The sequence below is a fragment of the Zootoca vivipara genome, chromosome 7 (assembly GCF_963506605.1).
Source record: "Zootoca vivipara chromosome 7, rZooViv1.1, whole genome shotgun sequence".
Lineage (NCBI taxonomy): Eukaryota > Metazoa > Chordata > Lepidosauria > Squamata > Lacertidae > Zootoca > Zootoca vivipara.
In genome coordinates this window covers 12,034,213-12,055,267 of record NC_083282.1, presented here as the reverse complement: position 1 = coordinate 12,055,267, position 21,055 = coordinate 12,034,213, and the positions used below count along the sequence as shown (strand labels likewise).

The 21,055-nt window shown below is 42.4% G+C and overlaps 1 protein-coding gene across 2 annotated transcripts in view; it reads left to right on the top strand.

Moving 5' to 3' along the window:
• The window catches only part of BRINP3 (BMP/retinoic acid inducible neural specific 3), a 229,375-nt gene extending 210,199 nt beyond the window's left edge, over window positions 1-19,176 (top strand). For both annotated transcript variants that reach the window (XM_035123029.2, XM_035123030.2), the window contains one exon: window positions 18,007-19,176. In XM_035123029.2, coding sequence (XP_034978920.1) covers window positions 18,007-19,123 — 1,117 coding nt within the window. In that variant the 3' untranslated portion in view covers window positions 19,124-19,176. The remainder of the gene's footprint in view (window positions 1-18,006) is intronic.
• Window positions 19,177-21,055: the final 1,879 nt, after the last annotated feature.

Below are 21,055 nucleotides of genomic sequence, written 5' to 3'. Positions count from 1 at the left end.
TTATGTTAGGAAGAAGAAAACATTATCCAGGCAGAGTGAAAAAGTAATCTGCAAAAACCCTGTACAACCTAGGTTTGAAAGTTGCCTAATTGCTTCTCGTACTTAATGATATGATTAACCTCAGACATAAAAACAGATTCTCTGCCTGCAGAAGGCAAAGGGTTTCTTTTTTCCCCTTCTTGTTTTAAATCTCTGGTGAATAGAGATTAGTCTCCTGGAGGGGAGGAGTGAAGTATAATAAAGAATCTCTCTACAAGAAGCTCCTGTGAATCTTGGCAAGGCGGGGGGGGGGGGATGATTTCATAGCCAGCCTCTTTTTATTTTATTTTTTGTTTTGCTGAATAGCTTAGTTGTTTGAATAGAGAGGCCTACAGATATTTCAGATAAATGACGTCATATGATTTGAAAAAGCTGATGACACTGCAGTTCACATAAATCTCCAGAAATGCGTTAAGCACCTCAAGCAAGATGATGCACAAAGCCAAGTATTTTCTCTTGCAAGGAGTGATACCCTGTTCTGGCTAAAAATATATGGATTGTTGCAGGAGACCAAAAGAGCTCTGCAGGTGCCTCCGGGGACATGGACACTCCTGTCCCTCCCATCTCTTGAAGAGCAGATCTCAAGGCCTCATTTCACACTTGGTGAAGTGTTGTGTCTCAGTGCTAGATGGGGATGAACTAATCTGTCAGTTTTGCTTTCTCTCCGTTTCGCATTTTTCCAGTTTAGTTCCCCATGTTTCCACACCAATTTGTGGATTCTTATTTCAAAATGTGAATTTCATCTAATATAATTGTCTTTGCATAAACTTTTGCATAATATACATATATCTGCAAAGCATTTCCCCTTAACACAATTGACTTATTTTCACTAAAACGTGCAAATTTATGCATTCTTTACCCTGGTATATGCAGTTTTGTACGCGTCGCTTGACCGGAGAATTGCCTTGCAAAATTCGGAGAAGTGTGAACTTTGAACAAAGGTTGTGTTCTGGTTCCCATTGGAAAGTGAGAATTAGGTCCTTTAAATTTGAACTGAATTGAATTTCTTCCCCATCCCTAGTGATAGAGCACATGCTTTACATTCAAAATGTCCCAGATTCAATCTCAAGCGACTTCTGTCAGGGCTTAGAAGGACTGCTACGCAACACCCTAGAGAGTGGCAGTTAGTCAGAATACTGGCGTAGATGAGCTAATGGTCACATTTGGTATCAGGAAGCATCCTATGTTCCAATACTACTTTTAGACGTAATTTCATCCCATCCCCCCACTCACCATTCCTCTTCATCTTCTTCTCCCTTGTTTTTATTCCTCAGCAAACCAAACACCCAATTGCATCTTCCACCAGCTGTGGATTTTCCACCCCTACCAAGCGAAAATACATTATTTGTCATTGGACAGTCTCATCCGCAATTCTCTAAACTTCCTTGTCGTATTGATTTGCCATGGTAGTTATTTGGATAGCGAGACTTCTGGCAAGGACTTAGTCTTTCTGCATTGATTAGTATGTGATAAGCACTGCAGCCATTCCTGGACAGGGAGAGCCTGGCAATAGTGGAAATATGCACTGGTAACTTCAAAATTGGATCTGGGTATGCAAGACACTCTATGCAAGGCAGTCCTCAGAGACGGTTCAGAATCTACAGTCAGTGCAGAATGCTGAGACTGATCTATTATCAAGGTTTGGCTTATCCCAAGCACATGACATCACTTCTGAGGGAACTGTGCCATCTAGCCAGATGTGACCAGTCCCATTTCAAGGTTTTGGTACTTTTATACAACGACCTGAACAACTTGGGACCTGGCTACCTGCTAGAATGCCAGCTTCCCCATTGACCAGCTTGTATATAACAATCAGCTAGGGAGGCTTCCCTAGCAGCCTTGTCATTTACAGAGATTCATTTGATGGTGACGCAGGGGAAAGTCTTCTCTGTGATATCAACCACACATTGTTTTTTTAGATCCGTACGTAGGGGATTTTTCCAGTGGTTCACTACTGGAGCTTTTGATCTACTTTGCAAAAGTCCTGCAGCGTTCCTATGGCAAAGGATCATTAATCATGCACAGTTATGTGTAGGAAGTTAAACTATTGATCGATGAAGCCAAATATACATCAGCTAGACATGAGTCATCGCGATTCAGCATGCATCCCAAGGGCGATTTTCTAGAGTTCAGTCGGAACGCTCAGAAAGTGCTCCTTTCCCCCTTCTTTATCAATCTCCCTTTCCTAAAGTAATAATAATAAATAATAAATCATATTTAGGGAAGGGTGGGGAGTAACAAGCAGTGGAGGTTTCCCTTGGTAACAAATGATGTTACAGAATATCATTTCTGGCCAGGGATCTTAGGACCTGACAGCAAAGGAAGGTTGTTGTTGTTGTTGTTGTTGTTGTTGTTGTTGTTGTTGTTGTTGTTGTTGTTGTTTTTGACTTAGGAAAGGGAGGTTCCTTGCAGTGATAGAGGCAGAGTGCTTGAAGAGTGTTGTACACCCAACATGGACTGAGGCTGCCATATTCAAGGGGAGAACTTCTGTTTTGAGCTTCCCACCTCAGCTTGAATACACTCCCCTCCTTGATTTTGTAGTGTCTTTTGTGGATTTCAAACTTTTTCCGGTTCCAGGTAACTTTGTACACACCAAAGATTCTGCCAAAGAACCTCTCCATCATCCGCCATCCGCCATCATCCGTGATTTGAAAGATTTTGGTAGGTGTGGCAGTATGCCTGCCGGGTTCATGAGGTCCATAGATTGTGTGTGTCGCTGCACATTAATTGAGTGCATTCAACATCATGCTCCAAATGCCTTTACATTGCAGGATTACATTACAATGCCTTTACATTACAAGGTTGGTAGCAGTGGGCAAGTTACCTTCAATGGAATCTTCTATGGATCTCATATAGGAACTTCTGGTGACATTGTTTGAGAAATTACTCTCCCATAGTAACTGTGGGCGACAACTTCATGGAGAAAATATTCTATTTTCAACCTGTTTAGGGAAGCTTTTAATGTTTAATAGATTATTTTATTTTATTTTTCTGTTGGAAGCCGCCCAGAGTGGCTGGGGAAACCCAGCCAGATGGGTGGGTATAAATATATTACTATTATTATTATTATTATTATTATTATTATTATTACTACTACTACCATAATTGCCTCTAATTATTTTTCTGATGTGTGGATTTTCAAAAATGTCCTAAATAGGGTTGTGCTAAACCTTTCAACACATCTCTTATTTAGCATTGAGGATGGGGGTAGGAAGAAATGTCCCAAAGATTGGGCTAGCAAATTTTTTTTTTTAATGAGGTTAGCATACTTTTGTGCTATATCATAGAATCATAGAATCATAGAGTTGGAAGAGACCACAAGGGCCATCCAGTCCAACCCCCTGCCAAGCAGGAAACACCATCAAAGCATTCTTGACATATGGCTGTCAAGCCTCTGCTTAAAGACCTCCAAAGGAGGAGACTCCACCACACTCCTTGGTAGCAAATTCCACTGCCGGACAGCTCTTACTGTCAGGAAGTTCTTCCTAATGTTTAGGTGGAATCTTCTTTCTTGTAGTTTGAATCCATTGCTCCATGTCCGCTTCTCTGGAGCAGCAGAAAACAACCTTTCTCCCTCCTCTGTATGATATCCTTTTATATATTTGAACATGGCTATCATATCACCCCTTAACATTCTCTTCTCCAGGCTAAACATACCCAGCTCCCTAAGCCGTTCCTCATAAGGCATCGTTTCCAGGCCTTTGGCCATTTCGGTTGCCCTCTTCTGGACACGTTCCAGCTTGTCAGTATCCTTCTTGAACTGTGGTGCCCAGAACTGGACACAGTACTGTGTCCAGTTGACCAAATATGGGTTGACCAAAGATTCCCCACCCTTTTCAACAGTTAAAACACACACAGAGAGAGAGCTGCTAATGGCAGGCAACACTCTCTACAGGATGGGTAGCAAAGATGGTGCTTTTCAGATGGACTGCAGCATCCATCACCTCTGTCCATGGACCTTGCTGGGTGGGGCCAATGGGAGTTGTAGTCCACAGCATATGGAGAGAGCACCATGTTGGCTACAAGACACCCTTCATGGCTGTGTTGCCAGAAGACCGTCCCTAGAAGTGCACTTAGATGTACATAAGGAGATTGTTCACAGGTCTTCTCCATTTATTTCGATAAAAGGAATAGCTCTGCTCTCTTCCCCCTCATGCTTTCTAGAACATATAAATACATATCAGTTGGAATGCCTGCAGGTCTATGGATTTGTTGCTCTTGTTTTTAACTAATTTGAACTCGAGTAGAGCAGAAATCCTGGCCATTGTAAATGCAAAGGCAGCATTGAACAGATATTTGTATTGGACAGAAAGATAGATCACAGCAGGCTTTTTGCGGGGGGCTCATTGTGTACAAACTAGCATTTCCTTTGACTAGTCATCTTTTATTTCCATTTCCCCCCGTATTTGATCAGACAAGTGAAAAGAAGAAAATGTATACTTTCCTGTGTCTTTGAATGCCCCCCCTGTCTTTCCTATTATATGCAAGGCTTTATGGTGCTGTTTTTTATCTTAATGATATACTATCCCTTTCATTTCATTCAGTGTAAATGTCCACTGCAGAGGGGGGGGGAGCCATTTCATTTCTCTGCAGATATTATATTTAGAGGCAACATTACATACACATTGTTACATTGTCATCTGAATCTGAAAAGAAAATGAAAGAGTACAAGGGAAGATGAAATTCTCAGCAAGTCAACCCTTCAGTTACAATTTGCAATGTGCCCATGGTTTAAGTCAACACCGTATATAAATTGTCTTTAAAAGGTTGTGGAATTAACCACGCAGCAATTTCTGATCATTGCAGACTGAAGCCAGAGGTTGTGGCAAGCTGATTACCACTGCTGAAAACTTTGATGCAGTGTCTCCCTGCCATCTTTTCTCTGTAACAGCTACAAAATTATGTGTTGTGCCTTTCCCTGCCCCTGCTTCCCTATGTGGGGGAAGGAAAACACATAACATGATGATTTTCACATCACAGGCCTCAGTCAGCTGACCAGGTGTGATGGCATTGAGTATTCATGAACATTTCAACAGCTCATCAGAATGTTTGTAGTCCAACTTTTCTGAGGAAGAGAAAATTGTCAGTATGGCTGAAATTAAAATCTCACATAAACTCTTTTGACAGGGGTAGCTTTGCGTGGAGCATTCTGTGGAGTAGAAAGAAGCCTTGAGGAAGTAGAAAAGCTAAGTGGTCTGTGACAGAGATGAAGGATAGCTGAAGGGAGGACGAAGACTGAAACCCGCAATGGGAATCAAGGCAATTTCTTGGTTGCAGACTTTTATTAGAGTTTTGTAGTTGCAACCCTAGCAGCTGCTCTAGAAGCCTACACATCTCCTTCCAAGGCATGAACAGATTTCTCCAGCTCATCTGAACATGCAGTGTTTCAGAAGCACCGACATTTCTTTAAATTTGTCATAAAAATCAATTCTAGCTCTCCGAATTCAAGGTTGACTTGTGGAAAACATTAGACTAGAGATAGAACTGGTCTCTTGCTATCCTGTAGCCAGCGGAGAAAGATTTGGCAGCAGAGAAAATGTGATGACTCCTCAAAGCAAGAGAGTATGTGGCCATCAACACTTGTCTGTTTTATTATCCACCAGCAAAGCTTCTCAGCAATCCTAGCAGCCCAACATGCTAACTGCTGGGCATTGGAGAGAAGAGATTACAGCCTTGCAGGAAAATATCATAGGCAGGAACCGGCAGGAAAGATTCCAAATGAAATCTTTTGTGCAGCTTTAAATGTTCATTAAACAGAAATGCTCTTCACCAAAGAGAGGGTAAGCAGGACATCAAAAGCAGCTGGATAAATTGGATTTCTGATTGGCAAGCTAATGGACACGAGATTTGTGCCTGAGAACATAACCTTTATGCAGGGATTCATTGCTATTCAATGAAATTCACTCTGCCCAGCAGGAAATCCTCAACAGGGCAAGGGGAGTATTGAAGCTCCGGGATTGTAGTTTTAGCTAGTGGCTCTTCAATAATAGACTGCAATTATCCACCTCCAGTCCACATCATTGCCTTCCTAACCTTTCTGCCAGTTGGGTGTCCTTATCACAGCCACCCTGCCAATGAGTGAATTGCAGAAAATCCCCGGTAAATTGGAGCTGAGTTGTTAAATAAAAAACAACAACAGCTAAGTCCTCTGGCACCTTAAAGGCTAGCCTATTTATTGGGGCCTAAGTGGGCTGTATCCCACCATTCTCAGATGCCAATGTAGCCTGCATGTTGCATTCAACTGATTTGCCTTGCATTTACTTGGCCACTTCTGCAAACCTAAAACAAAAACAAAAAAAACACCTCCCTAATTCAAGTGCCAGCACAGGAGATTTCTATACACATAGTCTGAGCCACTGCTCTTTTTCTAGAAAAAGAGGTGCTGGAAGTCACCATTAACACTTCCTATGTTCTCTTATAACGGCAATGGCTCCCACCTGCAAGGTGCTGGAACTGAGTTCCGGCAAGTTCAGGAGAGCCACCACTAGTCACTGTACACATTACTGAGTCAGGTGCACCAATGGCCTGACTCAGTGCAAGGCAGCACCCTGTGTTCCTAAAGTGCCGCAAGACACAAATGCAATGTCCAGTACCTAGATTCAGCTCTGAATTGTTCTGAGGTGGTTCACCCGGGCACACTTATCGCTCCTTGACCGCAGGAGCAAGTGGATGAGACCATCAATAGAATAGACCATCTCCCCCCAATGTCAACATGAACACAATGCTTTTCAGTGTTCACCTACTGGAATGAAAGTCATTGAATGATGAGAGATCAAGGCCTGGATAAATATTTGGCCAGTTCTGCCATTCATCTGGTGAAGTAACCTCACACACAGAGTGGATGATGGGGTGTGGATCCTCCATAAAGGCACTTCTGCATGATTTGTCTGTTTTCCCCCATTCAAAAAAAAGGGGGGGAGTAGTCATTTGGTGCCAAGTTCTGTCCACCAATTGTACAAAACTCATCACCCCCTGCAAAAGAGATGATGAATGGCTAAAGAGTTTGTTTTTTCTGCCTCTTCCTTGGAGTGGGGGAATAGACTTTAAGTTAAAACAAAGAAACAAACAGGAGTTGTAGGTTGCTATTAAATTTACAAGGTGACTGAGGCATGTTCTCATCTCACTCTCTGGTGCTCCACAGCCAACCTTCTCGGACATTGCATTTGCTGGAATGCCAACAGAAGAACATTATTCTGTGGGCATTTTAGGGAGTATCTTGGCCGGGGAGGTTATAGCATGATGGAGAATGCAAGAGGACCCCCCCCCTTCCTTTTAACTCTGAGATGCTTGTGGGAAGACATGTAATATCCCTCCATAGATATTCTAGGATGCACACCAGGCAGGGAGGTGAGCTGAGGAGTGCCAGAGAATGGCATGAGGAACATCTCTCAGCCAGCTTGTAATGTTAGATATTAAGGTAAGCAAGTATGCTGATCCCTGAACATTGTGTCAAGCATCTCCTGCCTCTCCCCAATTTTCTGAGGTGAGATATATTTTTGCAACCCGCCCCAAATGGTCATAAAAGGGGGAGGGATCTGCCAAAATGATCAAAACAGCTCTAGATTGTGGGAATCAGGTCCAGGGCTCTAAGTGGAGCACACATATCACATCGTGTAAATAATGAAGGGATGAGATGTGGTCTTAACTCCTCCAACATACAAATTGTAGACACCAAGCCAGTTAAGAGTAATGTGCCTGTGTGGATTAACCAACCTTAACTGGGAAGGGTGGCATCTTCGTGAGTGACTGCAAAGTTGCTGCTTCAGGTCCAAGTATCCCCAGGTAAAGGGCCTCAGAGAGCACGAGTAAACAAAGACCCCAAAAAGACATGGACTGTCATAAAGTGCTATATCAGGGCTAGCTAACGTTGTGCCCTCCAGATGGCATTAGACTACAACTCCCATCATCCTGTCTTTGAAAATTATACTCAATATTGATCCAGTGTAGAACTTCAGTGTATAGTTAGCAGGGTAAAAACTTAAACACATTGCAGGATTCCCTAAAAAAAATAGACCAGAGGCAATTGCATTTCATCCAACAGAGCTTTACTGCTAGTGAAGGCAAATGAGCATCATGGTCACAAATCCAATACATTTAGGACTGGCAGTGTCCATAAGAAATCCAGTTGCAGCAGACTTATCTTAAACTTACAGAAATAAACAGTAAGTTGCAAGAACTCGGGCCAGGAGGAAGATGAATTTCAAGTAAGTCTTCAAAAGGTTTTATTTATGTAGTGATGAATTCAAATAGGAATCAATCCCAGTATGATAATGAGGCAAATAAACATAAACTCCAAGTAGGCAAACATACTCGGTACACTCTGACCATTACTGTTTATTTCTGGACTTCACCAAGAACTCCAATTTCTACAGTAACTCAACATGGCCAAATTATCTTAAACTTACAGCAACTTATAGTAAGACTAAACCTTAACACTATATACAGAATACCACACCAGGCGGAAAAGAGATAGAAAGAGAAAGTGAGAAACTCAGGCCTATTATAGTCAGCATGACCTTGACAGAAAGAGATAAGAGAACCAGTTTAAGCCAGCTGTAATCGGCGTCTCTAAAGGAATAACCCAAACATCATGAACCTTTTGCTTGTTTCTTTCACACAGGGAAGCTTCCAGAACCCTCTTGAATTACAGTAATTAGAAAAGGAAAGATCTCTACACATCAGATCAATACTTTCTGCACTAAGAAATGCACACTGTCACATCCCTCATCATTGGCTATGCAGGTTGAGGCTCATGGGAGTTTTAGTCCTACAAAATCTGGAGGCCACTCCTGAGCTGGATGTACCAGTTGGCCAATTTTGTATAAAACCACTTCAACTACCCTAATGTATTACAGGAGCCTCATGGACTTTTAGGTGTGATCCTGAATTCACTTGCACGGATGGGAGCTGGATGTGTTGGTGGGCAGGATTCCACAGCCTGTTATCTCTGTAGCCAAGGGCGCCTTATTTCAGAGATTCTGCAAATACAAATAATAAATCCATAGGCATAGTTTTCCTCTGAAAGTCAAAGATGCAAAAAGATCATCTTCCGCGCTGATTTTCCCCCAAGGTACTGCAGTTTGTCATCTAAAGTACTCAAGAGCCATTAAAAACAACTTTGTTGAGGCTCATACAAATGTGAGGAAGGATTTCACCCCGCAACATAACACATAAGTATATGCCACAGCAGGCTCGAGAATGTAGTCACCATATTTTCACTTGTCAGAGCAACATATTCTTTAATGGAATCCTTTTTTTCAAAGCGGCAAATGTTGACTTCTCCAATCCATTACCCCATTATTAATGGTAGCTTTTAAGAAAGCGCTATGAAAAGCAGATACATTCAATTAATCCTTTCAAGGGCCGCTCGTTGCTTCCCACTAAGGAGAAATTTAAAGGGTGCCTGAGTGCACTGCCTTTTTGAAGATTACACATCCCTGTCAATAAATTGCACTAAGTAAAAGCAAAATCTTATTAACACTGCTTTGGGGAACGAGTTAAGACTTAGTCTCTGTAGTATTCGTCAACATAAACAAGTGATAATAAACAGAAAATACCTTTCTGAGAGGTAGGGGCCATGGAATCTAGGAATTGTTATTTTTTTTAAAAAAAAATGCTGTCAAATGCAATCTATTCATTTTCCAACAACAAAAGCTGCCATTGTTAACACTGGAGTCATCAATACATTAAAAGGTTAAGTGCCCTTTCTAATACGTCATTCCTATTTCATCTTTCTCCCTATTGACAATGCATAGGGAACCTCTATGCATATAACTCACATGGGATTCCAGTTTGGCCCACAAGGCCATTTTCCCCAAGCCTCACCCACACCTGACATCATAGAATATCAGGTGTGGGAGAGGTATAGTTGCAGCTGTAAATGAACCATTAGGAGCATTACAGAACACTCCCATTTTTTTGTTTCCCAGCCAGGTTATTAATTTTTAATTACAACAATCCAATAAGAGCCACATTATCACGATACCAAATTACAATACAATTAAAAAAGCTGAATTCAAATACCAAATTAAACAATTTTGGGTGACTTCCCATGTGCTGGATTTTAGGGTACAAAGTTCTTCTTTCTTTCTGCTTCCATAATCTTGATTAGTTTAATTACAACAGTTCTGGTCTTGATCCTTTATTTAACAGCCGCTGGTTTCATGACTTTCATTCGTAATAGCATATTTCATAAATTTTAATTCTGCAAGAAGAGCTTATGGCCTGTAAGTTTCTGTGTGAGGTGTTTATTTTCCATTTGTTTCTTCATTCTTTCACTTTTTCGCGCTCTCTTTTTCTCTGATCTCAAAGGCTGTATTTTTCACTGCGTCACATGCCATCTTGTTTGTCAAAGTCTAACAAGAGGTCTGACGTGGCCTTGCTTTCAGCCCTTTTTATAATTCACATCAAATACAAGTCCTACCTAGACTATTTCCACTCAGGAATTCTCAAGGACAGCCAATCCCTGCTGCTAGTGAGTTTCCTTTTAGCACTGAGTTCAAATTCTGCATGGAATGCAAGTTTGCCTATGGAATCACCTGCAGTAAAACTCTCCAGTCCGAGTTCCCAAGTATAGTAAAGGGGCCCCTGACCATCAGGTCCAGTCGTGTCCGACTCTGGAGTTGCGGCACTCATCTCGCTCTATAGGCTGAGGGAGCCGGCGTTTGTCCGCAGACATCTTCCGGGTCATGTGGCCAGCATGACAAAGCTGCTTCTGGCGAACCAGAGCAACGCACAGAAATGCCGTTTACCTTCCCGCCAGAGCGGTCCCTATTTATCTACTTGCATTTTGATGTGCTTTCGAACTGCTAGGTTGGCAGGAGCTGGGACCGAGCAACGGGAGCTCACCCCATTGCAGGGATTCGAACCGCCAACCTTCTGATCAGCAAGCCCTAGAATCTGTGGTTTAACCCACGGTGCCACCTGGGTCCTTTATCCTTACCACAAACGGCTTGCTTTTCACACTGAATTCACTGGAAGTGGTTTAGAATTCTTCTTTTGCAACCACAGCTCACAACTACAAATGGAATATTTTCCTTTAACTAGCTGTGCCATTGCAAAAAAATTACATTCCATCATTCGGAATCCAAACATCCTGGGGAAGATTTGGATAGGTCTCATTTTGTAAGCCTCTTTGCTTAATAGTAGAACATCTTGCATCCTGCTGAAAATACGCTGTGGGAGCCTTCTGGCCCCAGAGTATATAAGTCAGCACACATACAATTCTGGAAGGTGCATTCCCCCCCCCTGCTGTGTATTGATGTACGTCATTTCACGGTGCATTTTAACGAAAGAGCATTTGCATCTAAAACATACAAATGGAGAAATTTGATATTAAATGCCACGTTCCCCCCAGAGTAAGAAGTTATGAACTTTCTAGGAGGTTTGCAAATTGTATGTGACTTTGTTCAATCAATAAGCAACCAAGGAGGGCAAATCTGTTGTTAAGAAGATAAGAGCGCACCATGATAGCTTCACAAACAGCTGCTCCTTATCTGTCTGATATAGTACTTAAGTTTGATGAGCTTAATTAAAAATAATGAAAACTACCTTTTTAAAGGTTAAATTGTCTCCTCTCGTTTTTCTGTTTGGTTTTTTTTTTGCTCTGACATCTTGGAGAAGTATAAGGCATTATCGCTCTGCCAGACCTTAGATAACCGGCAGAAGATCAGCACAAGATAATAATATGAAGGTCACAGGCTAATTAAGGCAGCTGCTTTGCTATGGTCTGGGAGAGTCCAAGGTCTTCAAATGTGCAGATCGGGGGCATTTTCCACTGAGTATAGGTAGAATTCGTTGGCAAGAAAGGTTATTACTTTAGCCAGTAAGACTGCCTTCCACCTGAAGAATTTAACTTGCATTTTAATAAATGAATCAACAACAAAATGACAATTACATTTCTATATTTAATGAAGAAAAGGCATTGGCACTGTTTTCTTTTTCATGCCCTGTTGCAGTAATAATCATAGAATTGTAGAGTTGGAAGGCACCATGAGGGTCATCGAATTTCAGCTCCCAGCGATGCAAGAATCTTTTGCTCAACTTGAACAGTTCTTGAACTCACGACCCTGAGATTAACACATTAATGTATCCTAGACTCTCAAACCCACATTATTTAGTTCATAGAATCATAGAGTTGGAAGAGACCACAAGGGCCATCCAGTCCTAACCCCTGCCAAGCAGGAAACACCATCAAATCATTCTTGACATATGCCTGTCAAGCCTCTGCTTAAAGACCTCCAAAGGAGGAGACTCCACCACACTCCTTGGTAGCAAATTCCACTGCCGAACAGCTCTTACTGTCAGGAAGTTCTTCCTAATGTTTAGGTGGAATCTTCTTTCTTGTAGTTTGAATCCATTGCTCCGTGTCCGCTTCTCTGGCGCAGCAGAAAACAACATTTCTCCATCCTCTGTATGACATCCTTTTATATATTTGAACATGGCTATCATATCACCCCTTAACCTTCTCTTCTCCAGGCTAAACATACCCAACTCCCTAAGCCGTTCCTCATAAGGCATTGTTTCCAGGTCTTTGACCATTGTGGTTGCCCTCTTCTAGACACGTTCCAGCTTGTCAGTATCCTCCTTGAACTGTGGTGCCCAGAACTGGACACAGTATTCCAGGTGAGGTCTGACCAGAGCAGAATACAGTGGTACTATTACTTCCCTTGATCTAGATGCTATACTCCTATTGATGCAGCCCAGAATTGCGTTGGCTTTTTTAGCTGCTGCATCACATTCCACAAACCCCACAAATGGATCTGCCAGGTTTGGACCACCTCAACAGAGGTAGCACAACTCTGTACAAACCAAAAGAAGACTTTTACCCACCCACCCATTCCATTCCATTCCTTTTTTTTTAATCGATTGTCTTTCCCCTTCTCTTTATTAACCATGGATTTGTGTTAAATTTTGGTGCAAACAGGTTGTCTTGTTTCTGCCTCCCCTGCCTCCCCTAGCAGTGCTACCACCTCCGTGATTTAAGAGCTTATCTGAACACTTGAAAATTGTTTTATTTGTTATTTAAATTTATATAACACGCTTCATCAAAAGACCACAGAGTACCGGTAGTTTATAAAATAGAGCATAAAAGTCAATGCATAACATAATATCTAAAAACAGTTATATAAATTCAATTGTAATATTAATAAATGTGTAATAAAATACGGATCACACAACAGCAAAAGTATTAAAAAGGGAGGGGGGAATCGGCAACAGGCTATCTGAAATACAAGAACAGTGTACAAATACAGAATCTTCACTTTTTCCAAACGTAGCTCTTGATCCCAGTCCCCATAGAAAATGAAAGTATTTTAAAGGGGGGGGGGAGATGGTGTCTGCTCTTCTCCTAGCAATTAAGTAGTGCTAGTCAGTGTGGGTGTGATCCTTCAGGGAAAGGTCTGTTACTCAACTCCAGGTTTCTAATTTGAGATATTTATTAAATGATTCAAGAGCAGTACAAAGGAGAGAAATTTGGGTAGTGCTGAAATATAAGTCCCTATTGTCTAAATCAGGCACGTCCAACAGGTAGATCGTGATCTACCGGTAGATCACTGGACGTCTGTGGTAGATCACTGGTAGATTACTGGCTCCCCCCAAAGAAGCTCAACAACTTTGGCTCCCTTAATAAAAGCTCAACATTTTTGCCCTGCACCCCAAAGAAACAGGGCTTTATTCCCCCTAAAAAAAGCCTTTGACAAAAAAAAAAAACCTTTGACAACTTTTACATGAACCCCTAAAAAATGGGCCTTCCTCCTTCCTGAAAAAAGCTCATCAATTTTGACCTGAACACCCCAAAAAGGGGTAGATCACCGCCAGTTTTTAACTCTGTGAGTAGATCACAGTCTCTTTTGAGTTGGCCACCCCTGAAATCATCCTTACATTTAATAGAGACCGTCACATTATTTTCAGTACCTTACAGGTGAGAGAAGCGTTCCTCTGCATGGCAACAGAATGGTTTCTGTTCTGCTAGGAACCAGGCAAAGTTTCCCCAGGCCAATTAAGATGGAGCCAAAAGACACATATGGAGCTATTTCTTTTAGATTTGTAGGAAGAAAGACCTGCAAGCAACCAATCGGATAGGGTCCTGGACTTTTCAGATTCTTAACACATTGGCTTGATACACACATAAAATTAAGCCATGGTTTAACAAACCAGGAGATCATGGCAGGTTGCCCCAGAAACAATCAAACAAACCATGGCTTGTTTCTCCAAAGTTTTGGTTTGTTTATCAGCTAGTCTTGCCTCGTGTCCTTGTAGCAATCTTTGTGATCATCTAGGGTAGGATAGCCAACCAAACCATGGTTAAGGAAGTGTGATGGGTTCATACATAATGCCACGCCATAGTTAAAACAAACCAAGGTTTTTAAACCAAGAACAAACCATAAAGCAAGCAAATAACCATGGTGTTATGTGTGAACCAGGCTATTTAGTTCACAAAGTAGCTTTAAAGGGTTTGCTTGAATAGAATTTCCTTTCTTTTAGTTAAAACTATTTCATTATACGAGTGTACTGACACAAACCATGGCTGATACAAATTGTGCTTCCTTTATGAACCATGGACTGAAATCAGTGTAGGAGTGGATTTGCAAGTATTGGCTACAAGTTAACCATCATTGGCATAGAAGCACATGTAACATGAAACCATGAATGAATAGCAATAGAAGAGAGCAGAAAAACACATTGGAGGAGGATTTGAGATGGAATACATAAACCTGTAGGCCACTCGCAATCTTTTGATTCATCTTAAGAGATTTTCAGGAGTAGAATGGGCTTGAAGAATATTGGCACACTTCTCTTGTCACAGAGCGTGACAATGGAGAGCATATGACAAATGGGGTTGCTCAAGGTAAGACCACAGACCACACAATGAACAAGAAACATGTAAATAAAACATGTGCCATGGCATTTTTGTGCTTTAAGGTATTTCAGACAGCGGTTTACGTTTTTCTGAGGTTTCCTTACCTGATAGCTTCTATCTTTTATATGATTTTTCACATGACATAAAAGCCAATTCTGAGAATCTAGTGGAAGTTTAGGAGTGCTCATTACCATGTTCATTGCTTCTAGGGGATGAAGAAAATCTTTTGCAAACCCTTTAACTTGGAAAATTGCAGTTTTGCATCTGTAATTTCACAAGACGAAAAATGGAACAGTGTATAGTTCTTTCCTGCCACTTGAAATTGAGTGCGACTTGGCAGCATATCGGTCAAAAAGCAATAATGCAACATGTAATGTGGTGTAAAAGGAATATTCGATAATCAGGATAAAAGCACTAACATTATAACTAAAAAAAACCCGAATGCAATGAACCTCATGTCTGAATGCAGCTAGATTCCTACTCCATGGCATTGGCTGTTGCTTCCAGGATCAGGAAAACTTGGGATATGATGATGTCATGTCACATATTTTTATTTACTAGAAATCGCAGAGGAGAAAGAAACAGGAGGTTACAGCTCACAGTGACAGCTAAGTGTTCCCTGAAACCTCCAATTTGGCCTTAAGTGGCATCTCTGACCTTGGAAGACATCTTTGTGATGTCTCTTTTTGTACCTGTTTCCCCAGGGGTACCTTGTACCAATGAGTATTCACTGTGCCAATGACACAATGAGTGTTTTCGAAGCTAATGCACCAAGAAACCAATTCTTTCTAATTTATATAAGATACCTGACCTGATTATGACCCAGTTCAGTTAGCCAGGATGTGGCAGTCTTCAAATAGTGGAGGCTAAGCATGGTGTGACTCCTGCTACCATGTACATAATCACATGTGTGACGTGAAGCCTAATAAAAATGGCACCCTGATTCTTCCCCCTTCCTCATAAAGGAAAAGGGAGGTTATGTGCATGGAACTTTATGTGGCCTTGTGGAATGCCTTCAGTACATATTAATTTAGATGTCTGTAGAACATCATACAAAAAAAAAACACCTGCTATTATCCAAGTGAATACCTGAGCTGGTCTATTTCATCTCAGTTGTAGTTTTTTAGCTTTCCCATGTTCTGGTCTTGTTAACATCTCATTTATGGTACAGAAGAAAAACTACAATTCCCTAATGTCAATTATTGGAGCAGTTCCATGCTGACTTACTCACCTCTTAAATCAACAGTGCATTTGGCCTCTTGTATTTTCTGCACCACAGCATGTTTTGAACAGCAAAAGAGCATGCAGAAACCTTCATCAATATTAAACAGAACCGACACAGCCACTGCCAAAATATGCTCTCCAATCCATGCAATTCTATCCTGGAAAACTACAATGAAGATCGCTGTTTCTCTCAACCATTGTCCTTCCACATGGTCTGTTTTCCTGGAAACTCTCCCTTTCCAATCTAGACTCCAGATTCCATTGTTGGTTCCCATTGTCATTTAATTTTGGACTTGGAAGGGGGGAAATGAGATGGCAGAAACATAAGAGTATCTTCATCTGTTTTGCACATGGGGGGGGGGGGTGCACAGACAATGCTCATCTGCCCATCAATAGGATCATTGTGCTACGATTCATTCAGGAAATTATGCCTGGGACTACTAAAATAAACAATATGGAAATCTTTCAGCAAGCACGATGAAATTCACTATCACAAGACATTGTAATGGCTGCCAATTTGGACAGCTTTCAAGGGGGAATCGACGATTTGTGGAGAATAAAGCTATCAAAGGCTGCTAGTAAAGATGGCTATATATTTACCATAAGTGTAAATATGCCCCTGGATACCAATAGTTGGGGAACCCCACCAGGAGAGGGCTCAAGTTCTGCTTGTTGGCTTCCTGAAGAATCTGGTTGGCCACTGAGCAGAGCTCAGGATGACCCAGACTTTGACTTATTGAGGGTGGCTGGGGAGGGAACCACATGTATTCCAAGCAACAATTTGTTCCTTAACATGTTGCAAAAGTTACAGTTAAGTTTATGTCGCAGCTCCACCCAACATGTAGATCTGGGTCCTTCAGAGTAATAACACCACCAGTGCCCACCATATGGCCGTTTGTGTCTTTTTCTTTGTAGAACAAAAGTGATTAGAATCTTGGTACTCTTTTGCAGGGACAGGGGGTAGGCAGGTGTGGAGGACTCCCTAGTCCTGAATGGAGTAACTGTGCCCCTGAAGGCGCAGGTTAATTCTGTGTCCAGGGCAGCTATCTACCAGCTCCATCTGGTACGCAGGCTGAGGCCCTCCGCCCACAGACTGTCTCGCCGGAGTGGTTATCTCCTGCTTGGACTACTGCAATGCGATCCACGCGGGGCTACCTTTGAGCACAATTCAAAGTGTTGGTGCTGACCTTTAAAGCGCTAAACGGCCTCGGCCCAGTATACCTGAAGGAGCGTCTCCACTCCCATCGTTCAGTCCGGAGACTGAGGTCCAGCGCCAAGGGCCTTCTGGTGGTTCCCTCACTGTGAGAAGCCATGGTACAGGGAACCAGGCAGAGGTCCTTATCGGTAGTGCCCCCCCCCGCCCAGTGGAACGTCCTCCCATCAGATGTCAAGAAAATAAACCACTACAGTGGTGCCTCGGGTTACAACTGCTTCAGGTTACAAACGTTTCAGGTTACAAACTCCGCTAACCCGGAAATAGTACCTCGGGTTGAGAACTTTGCCCCAGGATGAGAATGGAAATTGTGCTGCGGTGGCGGGGCAGCAGCAGGAGGCCCCATTAGAGAAAACATGCAGTTTCAGCTTAAGAATGGACCTCCGGAATGAATTAAATTTGTAACCCAAGGTACCACTGTATCTGACTTTTAGAAGACATCTGAAGGCAGCCCTGCTTAAGGAAGTTTTTAATGTTTGATATTTTATCGCTTTATTCTTATTATTACTAATATTCTGTTGGGAGCTGCCCAGTGTGGCAGGGGAAAGCCAGCCCGATGGGTGGGGTATTAATAAATTATTATTCTTATTATTAAATTATTATTAAATTGTTGTTGTTGTTGTTATGGTTCCATCTCACGGTGCATTTTGCTTTTTTTCCTGCTTCACAGGTCTTCTACCTACTGGCTGAACCGCATCCAGTCCTTTCTTTACTGCAATGAGAATGGCCTGCTGGGCAGCTTTTCTGAAGAGACTCACTCCTGCACATGCCCAAATGACCAGGTCGCCTGCCTTGGCTCCTTGCCCTGCGCTGTGGGAGATGGCTCTGCCTGCTTAACCTGCGCCCCTGACAACCGTACCCGCTGTGGGACCTGTAACACCGGGTATATGCTGAGCCAAGGGCTTTGCAAGCCTGAGGTGGCAGACTCGACAGAGCACTACATTGGGTTTGAGACAGACCTCCAAGATCTGGAGATGAAGTATTTATTGCAGAAAGCGGACCGCCGGATTGAGGTCCATGCAATCTTCATCAGCAACGACATGCGTCTCAATAGCTGGTTTGACCCCTCCTGGCGCAAAAGGATGCTCCTTACTCTGAAGAGCAACAAATACAAATCCAGCCTGGTCCATATGATCTTGGGTCTCTCTCTCCAAATTTGCCTAACAAAGAACAGCACCTTGGAGCCTGTCCTGGCTGTTTATGTCAACCCTTTTGGAGGCAGCCACTCCGAGAGTTGGTTTATGCCTGTCAATGAAAACAGTTTCCCAGACTGGGAGCGGACTAAACTGGACTTACCGCTTCAGTGTTATAACTGGACGCTGACTCTAGGCAACAAGTGGAAGACCTTTTTTGAAACGGTCCACATCTACTTGAGGAGTCGTATTAAGTCGAATGGCCCCAATGGCAATGAGAGCATCTATTACGAACCGCTGGAGTTTATCGATCCCTCCCGGAACCTGGGCTACATGAAAATCAACAACATCCAAGTGTTCGGCTACAGCATGCACTTTGACCCGGAAGCAATCCGGGACCTGATTTTGCAGCTGGACTACCCTTATACTCAGGGATCCCAGGACTCTGCTCTCTTGCAACTACTAGAGATAAGGGACCGTGTAAATAAACTCTCTCCACCCGGACAACGTCGTCTAGACCTTTTCTCATGCCTGCTGCGTCATAGACTCAAGCTGTCTACCAGTGAGGTGGTGAGGATTCAGTCCGCTTTGCAGACCTTCAATGCCAAATTGCCAAACACAGTGGATTATGACACAACCAAATTATGTAGTTAACCATAAGTGTGAAGCACAACAGAAAAAATAAAAACCATGACGGAGTTTTTACAGTGCTTTTGTGGAACAGTTTATGTTTGGAAGAGTACATTTAAATTGTCTTTTCAATATCTGTCTTATATCAGTCAATAACGTTGGATGGCAATTTACACCCATGAACTCGCTGACAAATGAATATATTATACCTGCAAACTTTTTTTTGGCTTTGTTTTATGAATGAAAATAAATACTGACACCAGTCTAGAAGACATTCTACTTTTTACAATAAATTTCATTTGTAATTTTATATGTTCCGTGGCAATGCTTTTGTGCATTACATCCTCTAGAGGGAACATAAAAGGATACCAATAAAATTTTGTAGCTGAACAGTTATTAAAAAGAAACGCTGTGGGATTCATTATTTTCCCCTCTCAGAAAAAATAATAATGAATAGCATCCTTGATTTTGCATTTCTGACCAGAAAGGGGTGGTGGACAAGATAGAGGTATTTGGTTTTGATACAGAAGCCAGCCAAGACAAAGCTAAAAAGTCATAACATAAAGTTATTCTTTAGCACTTGAGTCATCTGACTGTTCCTGTTTTATTTAACAGGATTTAGGCACCATTTAATCACCAAAACCTCTAAGTAGTTTACTATATATATATATATATATATATATATATATATATATATATATATATATATACACACACACACACACACACACACACACACACACACACACACACACTAGATAAATCCAGATGTTAAAAACAAGTCAGCCTCAAAAATGGCAAAATAAAATCAGGTACTAACATCAATGGCCAGGGAGTTCCAAAGTGTAGAGGCTGCCACACTAAAGCTTCCATTCCTTGCATGTGTAAAAGCAAAATCATGCAGCACTTGTGAAAGTGCCATTTCTGCAGACAGGAGTGGTCAGGTGGGCATTTATGGGGCAAGGTAATATACTTAATGATGGATTGCTTGACTAAGAAACTTGAAAAGGGCCTTGTCTTTTTCAGTATGCTGTGCTGAGTTGCACGTATGGCTCGTGGGGAAGACTAGAAAGCTTGTGCAATCTCACATGGGATACAATAAGAATGGCAGTAGGGTAATTTCCTCCCAGAATGAAACAGGGTAATCCAGGGCTCTGGTGAACACAAAGAGGCTACAGTACCTTTTCCTGGTTTAGCCAGTCAGTCAGAGCCTTTTCCCAAGGTGTAGCCACTGTCACATGCCGACAGCTTCTTGAAGCCACAGGTGAGAGCTGAGTGGGGACCAAGGTGGACAAACTATGCCAGAAAGAGTACAACATTTCACCCACCAGAGGTGCTAAAGGTAAAGGTAAAGGGACCCCTGACCATTAGTTCCAGTCGTGACCGACTCTGGGGTTGCGCGCTCATCTCGAATTATTGGCCGAGGGAGCTGGCGTACAGCTTCCAGGTCATGTAGCCAGCATGACAAAGCCGCTTCTGGCAAACCAGAGGAGCATATGGAAACGCCGTTTACCTTCCCGCTGTAGCGGTTCCTATTTATCTACTTGCATTTTGACGTGCTTTCGAACTGCTAGGTTGGCAGGAGCAGGGACCAAGCAACGGGAGCTCACCCCATCACAGGGATTCGAACCGCCAACCTTCTGATCAGCAAGCCCTAGGCTCAGTGGTTTAACCACAGCGCCACCTGGGTCCCTAGTGAAGATAAAGCTCCATAATTGCAATGCAGCTGCCACCCCTAAGGGGTCTAACCAACCCCTCTAGGAAGTCTGATGCAATGGCCAATGGTGTAGGTAAAAAGGTAAAGCACCCCTGGATGGTTAAGTCCAGTTAAAGGCGACTGTGGAGTTGCGGCTCTCATCTTGCTTTCAGGCAGAGGGAGCCGGTGTTTGTTCACAGACAGCTTTCCGGGTCATGTGGCCACCATGACTAAACTGCTTCTGGAGCAATGGAACATTG